Source organism: Helianthus annuus, chromosome 15 (genome assembly GCF_002127325.2).
Source record: "Helianthus annuus cultivar XRQ/B chromosome 15, HanXRQr2.0-SUNRISE, whole genome shotgun sequence".
NCBI lineage: Eukaryota > Viridiplantae > Streptophyta > Magnoliopsida > Asterales > Asteraceae > Helianthus > Helianthus annuus.
In genome coordinates this window covers 33943460-33959060 of record NC_035447.2, presented here as the reverse complement: position 1 = coordinate 33959060, position 15601 = coordinate 33943460, and the positions used below count along the sequence as shown (strand labels likewise).

Sequence of the window (15601 nt, the reverse complement as noted above, 5' to 3'; positions counted from 1 at the left end):
CCTTAAAGTGCCATTACCATTGTTATCCTTGGGGTATCACTGATCTTGCTCTTTTTATTTTTGTAAATGATCTTGTGAGGGTTGGAAAGTTGAACAAAGTCTTGTGTTAAACTTAAACTGTAACAACCCGCACCTTCGTGCGTTGTTACTACTCGATACACTCGTTACGCCTAGCACTAGAGATTCGGATCATAATGTAACTATATCAGATATATCGCTAAATCGAAGTATAATCGAATAATTACGCATATTCTATCACTATTACAAAACTATTTTCTTAAACAATTAACGCTAACAAGGACTTTCGGGTGAGTACCATGCCTCCAACCATCGTGACGATGATGGCAATACGAGCAAGTAGTACCCCGATAATCATTGTGGCACATCACGTCGAAGAACGCACTCGAAGGCACGCGTAACTCGACCATCGCAGCGAATATTGGACATATAGAAACGTATATACGACCCCCTTGTGATTTATTATAATAGATAAATAAATAATAAATAAATATGAACGAAATAAATGCTCGAAGCTATCGCAACGCAAAACGTCTAACGAAACTGGCCAAGGCACATCCGAACGGACAGGCCATCCGAACGGACAGGCCAGCCGATCGGATGGGCCATCCGATCGAACAGGCCGTCCGATCGAACGGGCCATCCAACCCAAATGTTCCTTTCCCTTCCCTCTCTTGCCTATAAATACCCCATTCCACTCACCTTTCACCCTGATGAGAAGCTCCCACTCGACCAGCAAGCTCTTGGGCTATTTTCTCTCGATTCCTCGTGATTCTTGTAAGTTTCTAACCTAAATCTTGTACTTCTTTGATCTAAACTCAATTCTACACCTTTCTACCTCTCAAATCTCCACTTTTAACCGTGAAATCTCTGGATTTTGGGCATTCTAGGGTGATGTCACCTTGGAGTTCTTATGAACTCCAAGGATAATGTCATCCCATGAAAGAACGACCTGGATCTGGGAGATTTCCATATGTTTTTACTCAAATCTAGTCTAAATCCATGTTTCCTAATTAGGAAGTTGTGTGATTCCCAGGATTTAAGGTGTTTTGAAGATGATGTCATCATAAGTTCACAAAAACTTCAAAGAGTGACCTCATTTTCACCATGAACAACTCGAATCCAAGTAATTTCACCTGTGATATAGCAAATCTCACCTAAATCAATGTTAACTAGCCAAGGTGTGTGTGTTTTCAGGTTAAACATGGGAAAAGCAGTCAAGGACGGCCAGATCTGATGGAACGGGGTGGTTCCCGGCCGTTAGAACAGGTTGGAAATTGATGAAATTTCAGTTGTTTAGCATGAAGAAACACCGCCTCAGTCAAACCATCGAAAACCTTCAAAAACTAGTCGAAATCAGCTGGACGGGCCAGCCGATCGGACAGCCCATCCGATCGGACAGCCCATCCGATTGGACAGGCCATCCGATCGGACAGGCTAGCCGATCGGACAGGCCAGCCGATCGGACAGGCCATCCGATCGGACAGCCCATCCGATCGGACCAAGCCTTTGCCCGGATTTTGGAAATCTCGATCTCGTTTAACGCACTATCAAACGCTCATGTAATCGGTCTGTAATCAGGATAATCCCAGTCATTCTCCCGCCAATCCAACTCAAGTTGTGGTTACTTGTCGAATACGCACTGTGAGTATACTTGACCCCTTTTTATCGAATTTTGGGTGTAACATACGTTCCTTATAAATCGAACTCATCAACGAATCATTTAATCAGTAAATTTATCACTTGCGAATAACTGTTTGCATAGATATACGTGACGCTAGTTACATATGTGCTAGGACTTATACTCGTGACGTCCCACCACGACTACTATAGTACTATTGCGCCTGACGGGGTCTAGTTATGCCATCGAAGAATCGAGCATCGAGGACTTAGCTGGTAGTATCAGTTTTGTGAGTATATATGTCGGGTATTACGTCTATGCATGTGGAAATTCGCAGCACTTTTAATCTATTATACTACTACATATCAAACCTGTATACTCGCCAATACTTTTGTATTGACAATATTTTAACGTATGTTGCAGGTTTAGTTGAAGTCTTCATCAAATCAAGCTAGGAAGTCTAGAAACTCACCTAAAAATCTAGGTTGTCGCATTGGAATTGTTCAAGAGGACAAGAAATCTGTGATGACTTATGTGATTGTATTATTTGTTAGTATGGGATAACGAATGTAATAAATATTATCGCAATATAGTTGTTATGGATTCTCTTGAGCAATCTGATTCGCCTAGTGCCGCGCCCCGATGATTCCGCCATCGTTTGGGGTGTGACAGATTGGTATCAGAGCCATAACTATAGGGAATTAGGCAAGACTCGACCTAGTCCGGGTCGACGTCTCAGAGGTTGACCTAGTCTATAGTCTAAGCACCCACAGGCTGCCTCGTACGAACCCAGTAGGGCTTGTATTGCGCCTACCTGATGCTTTTGATCGAAATTACAAAAACTACGACTTTGTGTGAACCCCGCATTCTACAACTTCACACGAAGAAGCCTTTCCTAAGGCGGGAATACTACTTAGCCTTTCCTAAGGCGGACATAATACACATGTTTTCGAAAATACTCGCATCTCACAACCGAGTGATCCAGTCGAGACCAGGTGTGAAAACTAGTAACTCTTGATAGGATTGCTCACTCAGCGCATTTTTCTAGCACGAGAATCTTTCGTTGAGTTAGGAGTGACATCCATACCTCGACGAAAGCCTCCATTTCGAAATTCTAGTGGAGCTCTCGGATTCATTCGATGAGCACAACCACAACTGGGAACGAAACTGTTAGGTCAGGGGTGAAACCCGTACTTTAATAAACCGTTCCACTCCCTAAAATATTTTTCAAAAGCTCTCACCAGGGACTCGACCATCACAATGACTCGAGCCGCGCGATGACTAGGAGGACGAACGCCATGAGCTGCATCCCAGTGGAAGCATAAATCTCCAAAGACAACGCGCGTGCACGAAATTGTTGGGTGTGATTGAGTTACCTTGGGTAGTCGACGCCTAATCACCCGAGGCACTCCGAGTATTTTACTAAGCCTACAACTCGCCGGATTTTACGATTTGATGAACTCAGTTACGTTTTATGTGTTTAATTGCGATTATCAATTTTTGCTCCCTGTTTTACAAAACGCACAACTCGCACAACCATCGCAATCCAAAACGAAGACCGAATGATCACAACAAAACTAATGTCCAATTGTCCGATTTCTCTCGCATTCCCTCTCTCAACGCGTCCTCGCGCATTCTAAACCATAATATATGTGTGTAAGTATGAACTACAACTATCTATATCCAAGTACAATCAAGACATTGTGTGAAAATCTAGGAAGTTTCGTGACTCCTATATGGCTCCTATGAGAAGTCTATTTATATTGCACATTCGCGCTCAATCGCATCGTAAACCCGAAATCATTATGATCGAATCTCATTCCAAATCTCTCTCTCTGTCTAGATGCCTTCCAACAACTCTATCTCGAAACGAATAGCTAGGAGAAGAGCCAAACGCAGCGCCGATAAGAGGATTGCCTCGCTTGTGACCAAGGAAGTGGTCAAGCTCATTCCACAAATTGTCGCTCAAGTGCACTCTCTCAGCAACGCTCGAGCCGCGAAGGACTCTAAGACGGAAGAGCCGCAATCTACTTTCCTCTACAAACACTTCAAAGCCTGTGACCCGATGGAATTCACAGGTGAAGGAGGTGTGACCCAACTGCTCCAGTGGTTCGATTCTATCGAAGTCACCCTTCGACAAAGTGGGTGTCCCGATAGTTTCCGTACTACTTGTGCCACCGGGGTATTTCAATCACGAGCACTCGACTGGTGGACCGCCGAACGCAACAAACATGGGATCTCCGCAGCTTACGCCCTCTCTTGGGACGAGCTGAAGGAACTCATGAAGGAAGAATATTGTCCTCCTCACGAAGTCCAGAAGCTAGAAAACGAATTTTGGGAAATCAAGCAAACCGAAGGTGACAATGCTGGCTATACAGCAAGGTTCAAGCAGCTTAGTACTATCTGCCCAAGTCAAGTCAACACTCCAGAGAAAGCCATTCCAAAGTACATCCGCGGCTTACCTGAGTGTGTGGGTGATTTTGTCGAAGCTGCAAGACCTGCTACCATCGAAGAAGCCTACCGTTTAGCCGCAGAGATCAACAGCAAACGAGTCTTGGACGGGTTCTTCTCCAAGAAGCCTGTCAAATAAGCTCATCAAGCAATCATCATCAACTCATCCGACGATTCCTCTGGCGAATCGGTCGGTGGATCATCCTACAACTCCTCTGAAGGTTCTTCTAAGGATTGCTCCGACAATGTCTCCGTCAAATCATCAGGCGAATCCGACAACGACACTGCATCATCTCAGGAAGCTCAACCTAGCCGCAAATGAAAGACCGTGAGCCCAGACTCTTCAACAACTGGACTGCCGCAACCAGGACCTCTCCGAGCAGTCCCAGTTCAACCAAAACGTGTTTACAATGGGCCTCATCCCCTGTGTTTCACGTGCACGTATCATCACCCGCCAGAAGCAAATTGTCGCTATTGCACAAATTGCAACTGGTATGGTCATCATACACAGCACTGCCGCGCAGGACCGCAACTCTGAAGGAAGTCAGCAACAACCGCAGTCTCCGCAGGTGTCCTCCACAGCAACGTTATTTTGCTTCTAATGTTGTGATAATAATACGACTTATCGCTATCGTTTTCTTTTATGTGTGGAGCTTATTTCATCTATCGTCGCATGTGGACTATATTTCTCTTATACTCGAGCACCATCTAAACGCTAGCACTATGTACTATATAATGTATTTTACCCTTACAACACTCTTAGGATGAGGTACGATGTACGTGCAAGGAACAACTAATCGCGGGTGCACACGGGATTATTTTGGTCAGTGCACGGAGATCGTAGTGAAGTTCTAATGGTGCCATAACGTTTGAAAGCATGATCAAGGGTCTTGGCCATGTCAACAAAGCATGACACCAAAGCACGGGGCATAAGTAGTAGGGGTAGCACAGGGTGTGCTTTACCATACTACCGAAGATTTGTGAAGAAAGTGCCATGTGGAGTTGGACGTTATTAGACTTATTATATTATAATGGTTATTTTCGACACAATGCAAATCGATCGCAAGGCGTAACAAAAAAAAAAGAAAATCGCATCACTGCGAGACTTCTCGTAAGTCTGCGGACGCAACACAATTGCCACATCGATGGACTTAGGTAAGTTCACCCCGAAGAGCAATTGGAGCAACGCAAGACTGGTCGTAAGTCTACATCGTAGCCCAATCGCAGTTTTGCTTGATCTATCTCGCAATCAAAATCCCTTGATATGTGGCTCGAAATCGCAATCGCATCATGTGTTTATCTCGCAATCTCTAACGCTGGCTATTGAACTATTGTGTGAACTTCTACCGCCTGGTGTGGATTGCCTATTGTGGATCGCTAGACGAGTATCGAAAATCACTCGCCGCTTTTTGCTTTAACACATTTCGCGCCTATTTCATCAACTCAATACTCTCATCGCATGTCGCTATCACTCATCGATACTCGTGTTATCTGTGTTATGTTAGCACGCACGACCTCGCTTCACGAGACAAAACTAATAGGGTCAAAACATGATGGTGTTTTGACCATATTAGCAGACTTTCATGGGAAAAGGCCATGTGGGCTAGCATTAGTTACTGTTTGTGGTGTATTCAACTCAATCGAATCGCATATCGTTCGCAACGCAACAATCGTCACTTATCAACTATCAGGGTCTATTGCCTATCGATATTCGGTTATCGCTTGGAAGTCATCGCAGTTGTGTAGAATTAGGGTACATGACATCGCTTCACGGGACAAAACTAATATGGGAAATGTGGTGTTTTTCCATGTTAGCAACTCTCGTGGAAACATGCCATGTGGGTTTTACGTGGGAACAAATCGAAATCGCATCTAGTCGAATCAAAATCGCGTCATTCGCTATCGCTTATCAATCGTCATCTAACCCTGTGTGCCATATCAATGTTTCGTATGATCGAACTACTCGCATTCGCTATCTATGCCTTGTTTGCATCCAATTTGCTTCAATTCAAGACTCGGTCTAGCATTCTATCGCTTGGACCGAGGGATCGAAATTCTATCTGTGTCTTATCGGCGCGCGTGACACCGCCTCACGAAATAGAGGTAATATGGGCAAAACAAGGTGGATACGCCACTGGTACTTCCTATATATAATTGTTTTAATCATATTAACAAACTTTCGTGGGAAAGTGCCACGTGGGGCTCGATGTAAATTATTTTTCCGCACTGTTAAGAAAACCAATTTTTATAAAATTTTATCAAAAACCGTTGGACAAGTGAAATTTCCTTACAACATGGAGGAAATATCGAATTAGTTTAGCTCCGTGCCCAATGGAAGTTTCATAAGACCAGTTTTTCCTTAAAACTTTTGACATAACGAAAGGAAATCTTCCTGAAAACAATGGTTCGACAATCGAGTTTCAGCTCGAACACACGTTGTAGGAAAATTCTCTTAAAACTTATTTTGCCGCCGAATTCTTTTAAAATGTATAACTTAAAATCTGTTATCAAACTAACAAAAACCCCTCCCATAGCACTGGTGTGGACATCGATGCAGTTAGCGCCACGCCATGAGGGGATTTTCCTGAATATCTTTGAAGCTTAATCGACTATCTGTAAAGCTTAAAACGTTATGGAATCGCTTTTGTGTGTGTCATCGCTTTTGGTTATTCGAATCGTATCTTCTCAACGCTCTCGTTCGTCGAATCTTAATCGATCGCTCGCTTATCTAGACGCTTTTAATCGCTACTCTCATTCGCAACAACTCTTACGACCCTATTAACGGATTAATTTCGGGACGAAATTTCCTAAAGCAGGGGAGACTGTAACAACCCGCACCTTCGTGCGTTGTTACTACTCGATACACTCGTTACGCCTAGCACTAGAGAATCGGATCATAATGTAACTATATCAGATATATCGCTAAATCGAAGTATAATCGAATAATTACGCATATTCTATCACTATTACAAAACTATTTTCTTAAACAATTAACGATAACAAGGACTTTCGGGTGAGTACCATGCCTCCAACCATCGTGACGATGATGGCAATACGAGCAAGTAGTACCCCGATAATCATTGTGGCACATCACGTCGAAGAACGCACTCGAAGGCACGCGTAACTCGACCATCGCACTGAATATTGGACATATAGATACGTATATACGCCCCCCTTGTGATTTATTATAATAGATAAATAAATAATAAATAAATATGAACGAAATAAATGCCCGAAGCTATCGCAACGCAAAACGTCTAACGAAACTGGCCAAGGCACATCCGAACGGACAGGCCGTCCGACCGAACAGGCCAGCCGATCGGATGGGCCATCCGATCGAACAGGCCGTCCGATCGAACGGGCCATCCGACCCAAATGTTCCTTTTCCCTTCCCTCTCTTGCCTATAAATACCCCATTCCACTCACCTTTCACCCTGATGAGAAACTCCCACTCGACCAGCAAGCTCTTGGGCTATTTTCTCTCGATTCCTCGTGATTCTTGTAAGTTTCTAACCTAAATCTTGTACTTCTTTGATCTAAACTCAATTCTACACCTTTCTACCTCTCAAATCTCCACTTTTAACCGTGAAATCTCTGGATTATGGGCATTCTAGGGTGATGTCACCTTGGAGTTCTTATGAACTCCAAGGATAATGTCATCCCATGAAAGAACGACCTGGATCTGGGAGATTTCCATACGTTTTTACTCAAATCTAGTCTAAATCCATGTTTCCTAATCAGGAAGTTGTGTGATTCCCAGGATTTAAGGTGTTTTGAAGATGATGTCATCATAAGTTCACAAAAACTTCAAAGAGTGACCTCATTTTCACCATGAACAACTCGAATCCAAGTAATTTCACCTGTGATATAGCAAATCTCACCTAAATCAATGTTAACTAGCCAAGCTGTGTGTGTTTTCAGCTTAAACATGGGAAAAGCAGTCAAGGACGGCCAGATCTGATGGAACGGGGTGGTTCCCGGCCGTTAGAACAGGTTGGAAATCGATGAAATTTCAGTTGTTTAGCATGAAGAAACACCGCCTCGGGCAAACCATCGAAAACCTTCAAAAACTGGTCGAAATCAGCTGGACGGGCCAGCCGATCGGACAGCCCATCCGATCGGACAGCCCATCCGATCGGACAGGCCAGCCGATCGGACAGGCTAGCCGATCGGACAGGCCTTCCGATCGGACAGCCCATCCGATCGAGATTTCCAAAATCCGGGCAAAGGCTGTCCGATCGGAAGGCCTGTCCGATCGGACAGCCCATCCGATCGGAAGGCCTGTCCGATCGGACAGCCCATCCGATCGGACAGCCCCTCCGATCGGACCAAGCCTTTGCCCGGATTTTGGAAATCTCGATCTCGTTTAACGCTCTATCAAACGCTCATGTAATCGGTCTGTAATCAGGATAATCCCAGTCATTCTCCCGCCAATCCAACTCAAGTTGTGGTTACTTGTCGAATACGCACTGTGAGTATACTTGACCCCTTTTTATCGAATTTTGGGTGTAACATACGTTCCTTATAAATCGAACTCATCAACGAATCATTTAATCAGTAAATTTATCACTTGCGAATAACTGTTTGCATAGATATATGTGATGCTAGTTACATATGTGCTAGGACTTATAGTCGTGACGTCCCACCACGACTATTATAGTACTATTGCGCCTGACGGGGTCTAGTTATGCCATCGAAGAATCGAGCATCGGGGACTTAGCTGGTAGTATCAGTTTTGTGAGTATATATGTCGGGTATTACGTTTATGCATGTGGAAATTCGCAGCACTTTTAATCTATTATACTACTACATATCAAACTTGTATACTCGCCAATACTTTTGTATTGACAATATTTTAACGTATGTTGCAGGTTTAGTTGAAGTCTTCATCAAATCAAGCTTGGAAGTCTAGAAACTCACCTAAAAATCTAGGTTGTCGGATTGGAATTGTTCGAGAGGAAAAGAAATCTGTGATGACTTATGTGATTGTATTATTTGTTAGTATGGAATAACGAATGTAATAAATATTATCGCAATATAGTTGTTATGGATTCTCTTGAGCAATCTGATTCGCCTAGTGTCGCGCCCCGATGATTCCGCCATCGTTTGGGGTGTGACATAAACCTCTTAAAGCCAAACAATTTATATATTGTCATCTTCATTATACATAAGTAAATAACTTTTTGATAATTAATTTTTATCTATTTAACAAACAAGTAGCATTCATACATTTACAAATTGAAGTAAAAGAATACAAATTATAAATAAGATTTGCCTACTTGCCCAGACCCTAGCAATAATTTCGCTATTCGTGAGATGTACTAGGCATAGTTTGTTTGTATTAACATTCAAGAATTTATATTATTTCCACAACCTTGTAACAAGTTATTATTTGAAACTTTGTGTCCGAATAAACTTAGTCATTACTACATATCAACTTGGACATTTCGGAAAGAAATCCATCGCAAATAATTTCTTCATCGGGGATAGCTCGTTAGTGAGTTTCTATTTAAGGGAAAATAGAGGAAAATCATTTTGTTGATATTTCAAACTTCTTTCAGTCACAAAATCATATATTCTATAGCTTGTGTACATGCATTTCACTTTCCACACAATGTTCAAATGAAATAAAAAAAGAACCGTCCTTTATAATGGTTTAAAAACCCTCCTTAACTCAATCACACCAAAATTTTAGTATGCATTGAATTGTTATCTCAACGTATAAAAACGCTTATTGGAGAAATAAATATATTGAGTAAATAACTAAATAATTACGTTTGATATCCTTCCATAAATATACCTTAATGACTAATGCATGCGTTTTATTTTGATAAATTAACACAGTTATTTTGCACAATCATTCTGCTTATAAATAGTATTCCTACAAAAGCTCTTGGTGTGATAAGTGATAACACAGTAAGAAACTAAGATGTCGATCAAAATACTGGCTTTCTTAACCATTTTCTTGGTTTCTTCATCAGGTAAATCTCTTCATCCATTTCTTATACAATTTATGTTTTGTTTTTTAGAACGTGTAATACACACATTTTAATCCTATTCATAATTCTACACCATTATACTAAAATTTATAACTTTGTTTAAATGTATTAAAAAATTGAATATCAAGTTACTTAAGATAATTGATTCTTTTTAATTGAGTTTTCTAACTTTGAACTTGAATTCAAATAAACATTTTAACCACATTTAAAAAAGTGTAATTAAGTTCGGCTTGATTTGATTCGAGTTGATAAAAAATATAATTCAACTTAAAAAGTCCGTATTATTTAAATTATTCCGTCGGGCCGCCCACGACCCAACCTGAATAGCAATCGACCCGAAATTTTTAACGTTTTGCTTTTAAAAAGTGTCAATACCAAAAAAGGGACTCCAGTGGAAAATGTTCTGCTAATTATTGCATGAATATATATATTTTAAGAATGCTATTTAAGTGCACAGATATATAAATCTAATTGTATTGAATATTATATATATTTTGCAGCTTGGCCATTTTCAACTCCAAAATACCAAAGAAGGTCTTTGCAGTCATCTGCATGTATCCCACCTCATGATAATTATTGTACGAAGCTTTGCAAAACCAAAGATGCCTTCTGTGCTGACGAAAAGACATGTATTTGTCATCCTGGACCACAATTCCAACCTCCTTCAAGCCCACCAACATATAATGACCAGTTCCAACCTCCTTCAAGCTCGCCAACATATAGTGAGCAGTTGTTTGAATGTGAAACTGAAGTTTGCAAGATTGCTTGTGAACCCAAAGATGGTTTTTGTGAAAATGGTATATGCAAATGCATTGAATAAGTAAATAACAATTGTCCACGTCACCTTAAATGTGTTTTGTGTTGCGAAAACATCATAAAAGACTATCTATATGTGTGGCTGAAAATAACAAATTGGTTAACTTATGTGAAAGTTTCCAAAATGATGTTATTTACTTTTACACGTAGAGTTATTAGTATTTGAATCCCGGATCTTTTCAAGAATCATACTCGGGACACAAATCACACTGATCACATCTCTTCTCCATGATAACAAAATCAAACAACAATCTAATTTAGCAATAGAGATACAAAGAAACTAACAACCGTAAACTTTGAATTGATGGAACTGTGTTACAAAGGTTGAAGTTCTTTTTTTTTGAACGGCAAATTTGGATCACCAACATACTACTAGAGTATTATCGTGCCACCATCGGATGAAGTTCTGACTGCCCAGATTTTTTTTAATTACTTGTGAGTCGTTGCGTGGGAATGGGGACAAACTACCGATTCAGAATCGGTTTTGGTAACCATCGACATTCACAAGCCCATGCAACGTAATCATTAACATAACCCAACTAACATACAACCCACTAAACGTGTTTGTGGCCTAAGGCCCCATACAATAAAACATAAAACATATTTATCCTGTCCCAATAAATAAACAAAGCCCACCAAACCCGGTTTGAGTGCTTTTAACGATTTCATCGTGTTTGTGCCCTACGGCCCAATACAATTAACAGATAAAAACTTTAGACGATAAATAAACAAAGCCCACCAAACCCAGTTAAACGATTTCATTGTGTTTGTGCCCTACGGCCCAATACAATAAAACAAAGCCCACCAAACCCAGTTAAAGGGTAAAATAATAAATGTGCTTACAATCATATGTACCCTTACAAACTTGCAAAATTATATACCCATGCAAAATTATATATTTCATATATGCGCTTACAATCATAATAGTTGAAATATCATATATACCCAATTTATTAGAAAAAATAATAAATGACAATTTTACCATTATTTTACCATTAACTTCAAAACCCATCATTTTCAAAACCCACAATCTTCAACCTTTCCTTCACTTTCTATCTCAATAATCACTACATTATAGTGCGATTTTCGTCACAAATCAATGATTCAAACACCCAATCAACGTGTTCTTCAACGTTTTTTGAAGAAGCCCAGTTTAACTTCATACAGTATCTCACTTTTTCCCGTGATTTTGAAGCGAATCACTTGATCTGTTCGATTCGATCGCTGATAAGTGTTTCTATCATTCAAATTTCGTCAACCATTGAAGAAATCGGCTTCGAACCATGTAAGAAATTCTTGAATTGCATTTTTATGATCTGGGTTTTTGAATTGAGTCATTGTGTTCTACGGGGGTTCCAAGGGGGCAACGCCCCCTTAGCGGGGGTCCGGGGGCAGCGCCCCTAGGAGCAGGGTCCAAGGGGCGGCAGCCCCTTGTGGGGTCCAAGGGGCAGAGCCCCTGGCTGGGGTCGACAGTGAGAACACTTTCTAGCCATTGCGTTTTAGAAAAACACATTTTTGAGGTGTTTTTAGTCATTGCATTTTAGGTAAAACACATTTTTATGTGTTTTCAGTCCATTGCGTTTTAGAGAAAACACTTTCTTTTGTGTTTTTAGATTATTGCGTTTTAGAAATAAGACATTTTTATGTGTTTTATGGCCATTGCGTTTTAGAAATACACATTTTTGAAGTGTTTTTAGTCCATTGCGTTTTAGGTAAAACACATTTTTATGTGTTTCAGTCCATTGCGTTTTACAAACATTCTAAGTGTTTTCTAGCTATTGCGTTTTAGAAATAAGACATTTCTTTGTGTTTTTTGTGCATTGCGTTTTAGGTAAAACACATTTTTATGTGTTTTCAGTCCATTGCGTTTTAGAAATTACACTTTTGTTTTTAGGTCATTGCGTTTTAGAAAACAGACATTTTTAAGTGTCTTCTAGCCATTGCGTTTTAGAAATAAGATATTTCTTTGTGTTTTTTTGGTGATTTGCGTTTTAGGTAAAACACATTTTTATGTGTTTCAGTCCATTGCGTTTTAGAAAGTACACTTTCTTTTGTGTTTTTAGGCTATTGCATTTTAGAAATAAGACATTTCTTTGTATTTTTTGGCCATTACATTTTATAAATAAGACATTTCTTTGTGTTTTTGGTGCATTGCGTTTTAGAAAAAAAGTCATTTTTTACGTTTTTTTTCCATTGCGTTTTACGCAATTGGGTTTTTTTCTATTGCGTTTTACGCAACTGGGTTTTCGAAATTTTTTTCGAAAATATAGCAATAGTATACTCGTTTTAAAGATAAAAAACGCTCGTTTTTGGTGCAATTTTTATAAAAAAATAATATTGTATGAAAAAGTTATTAACGTTTAAAAAATTGGGGGGGGGATAATTGGAGGAGAGAGAAACTATTGTCCTGGATTGAATCGAATGTCCTTATACAAACCCACGCGCCTCTTTTTTCTTCTCTTCAATTTCACTCATTTAATCTTAGCCTTTCATTAAATCAATTCATGGTCAAGATTACTTCCTAGCCTTCCTAGCAAAAAAAAAAAAAAAAAAAAAAAAAAAAAAACTTCCTATTATATCCTAATCTCATTATCCTATTATATTAAATGTTTCCCATTCGAAAATAATATATTCCAAATTACTTAATATCAATATTTAGTTTAAACATTAAACCAAATTAACACATAAATGATAAAGCCTAATTAATATTTCATAATGGGTCTACATATTCACACACACACCCTAGTCCCTATTTACACACCCTCATATACGCCTCGTATAGGTCTATATGTCGCGTATAACATTTTTCAATTTTCAAGAGAATCTCTAATTATGTCATATTTTGTCTTATATGCCCCGTATATGCCTCGTATAGGCCTATATGGGGCGTATAAACGAAAAATACCATTTTACCCCTGATTTAGGCCTAGACTGGGGGTAAATTGCTCTTTTTTGCCTCTCTTATATGCCTAGTATAGGCCTGTATGGGGCGTATGTATATAATGCAAATTACCATTTTAGCCCTGAGTTAGGCCTAGACTAGGGGCAAAACAGCTCTATAATGGTCTTTTGGACCACACTATACGCCCAGTCTAGCCCTATATGTGGCATATATTTTTAATTTTTTTGTTTTCTCTTTTTAATATCCATAACACTAATATTAATTATAAAAAACTCATATTAATATCACTAACAATAATATTAATTATAAAAAACTAATATTAATTATAAAAAAACTCATATTAATTATAATAACTCGTATAGGCATGTAGGTGTAGTATAAGTCTCGTATAGGCCTATACAGGTGTTGTATCATATCATGTACTTGTTATCTTTATTTATTTAAAATAGAAAACTTATTTTTGTATAAAAGTTTGCTAAAACGATTAACATTGTATAAAATGTTTGCTAAAAAAAACCTTATAAACGCCCCATACATGCCTATACGTGGCATATATGGGGCATGAATCATATACGAGACATATACGGGGGGTCCTATACGCCCCGTATAGTCCAATACGAGGCATATAGGAGCAGCCAAACCAGAACTGACATGAGTCAGGCACTGAGTTTGATATAATCATATACGCCCCGTATAGGCCTATACGAGGCATATACGAGGCAAAGGGTGTGCAAATAGGCAGATAGGGTGTGTGCATAGTTTGAGCCTTCATCATTTCATAATAACCAATAAAGCTAAATTAACATGCATTCAACCAAACCCTTAATCTTCAAAACCCCATAGATGTTCATCTAGAATAGAGTAAATCAAACCCAATAAACAGTAAAAACACATAAACCCTAATATTTTCATAACAACCAAAAAAGCTATAATTAAACCACCAACATTCAACCAAAACCCTAATCTTCAAAAGCCCAAGGATGCTCATCACGAAGAGCATGTTCTTCCTCCGGTGTAAAATCATTAACTATACCAAAAATCTCTCTAACATCCACCACCCTCTTGTCCTTGATCAAATCTGCCACCCTTTCACAAAAAGCATCCAACAAATCAGCATTCTTAACATCATGAGGATACTTAACCACAACCAGCAACGTCGTAATCCCTATCTCTTCACGCTCAATAAAATCTCTCAGATCATTCCTCGCGGTTGTACGCACTTCCTCATCGTCTGAGCCGCTTTTTAGAATAAACTCTTCCACCACAAGTTGAAGTTGCGGTCCCACATCGGGGATTGGGACTGCAACATTGACTGTGGTGGTTTGTTCGGACTTTGGTTGGGATGATGATGTTGAATCGCCTAGGTTTGGGGTTATGGGATCAACGGTGAGGGTTTGATCAGTTTCATTGACTTCTGCCATAGTATGATAAACCGTTTTCGTCAAGAAATATCATCGCGCCCATTGGGAAGCATTAGTGAAGAAGTTACACGATGGCTTGAAGAAGTTTCATCACCTTCTTTGGTAAGCAAGATGTTGATATCCATAGGATCCATGAATTAACCTGTAATGAAGTTACACTTTCTGGCCATTGCGTTTTAGAAAAACTCATTTTTGAAGTATTTTTAGTCATTGTGTTTTAGGTAAAACAGATTTCTATGTGTTTTCAGTCCATTGCGTTTTAGAGAGAACACTTTCATTTGTGTTTTTAGACCATTGTGTTTTAGAAATAAAACATTTTTATGTGTTTTCTGGCTGTTGCGTTTAGAAATACACGTTTTTGAAGTGTTTTTAG

General features: G+C 39.5%; 1 protein-coding gene across 1 annotated transcript; it reads right to left on the bottom strand.

Annotated features, from left to right (window-relative positions):
* Nucleotides 1-14766: 14766 nt before the first annotated feature.
* LOC110913551 (SKP1-like protein 5) lies at nucleotides 14767-15228 on the bottom strand. Its single transcript, XM_022158372.1, has one exon. The coding sequence runs from the start codon at nucleotides 15226-15228 to the stop codon at nucleotides 14767-14769; it is 462 nt and encodes a 153-aa protein (XP_022014064.1).
* Nucleotides 15229-15601: the final 373 nt, after the last annotated feature.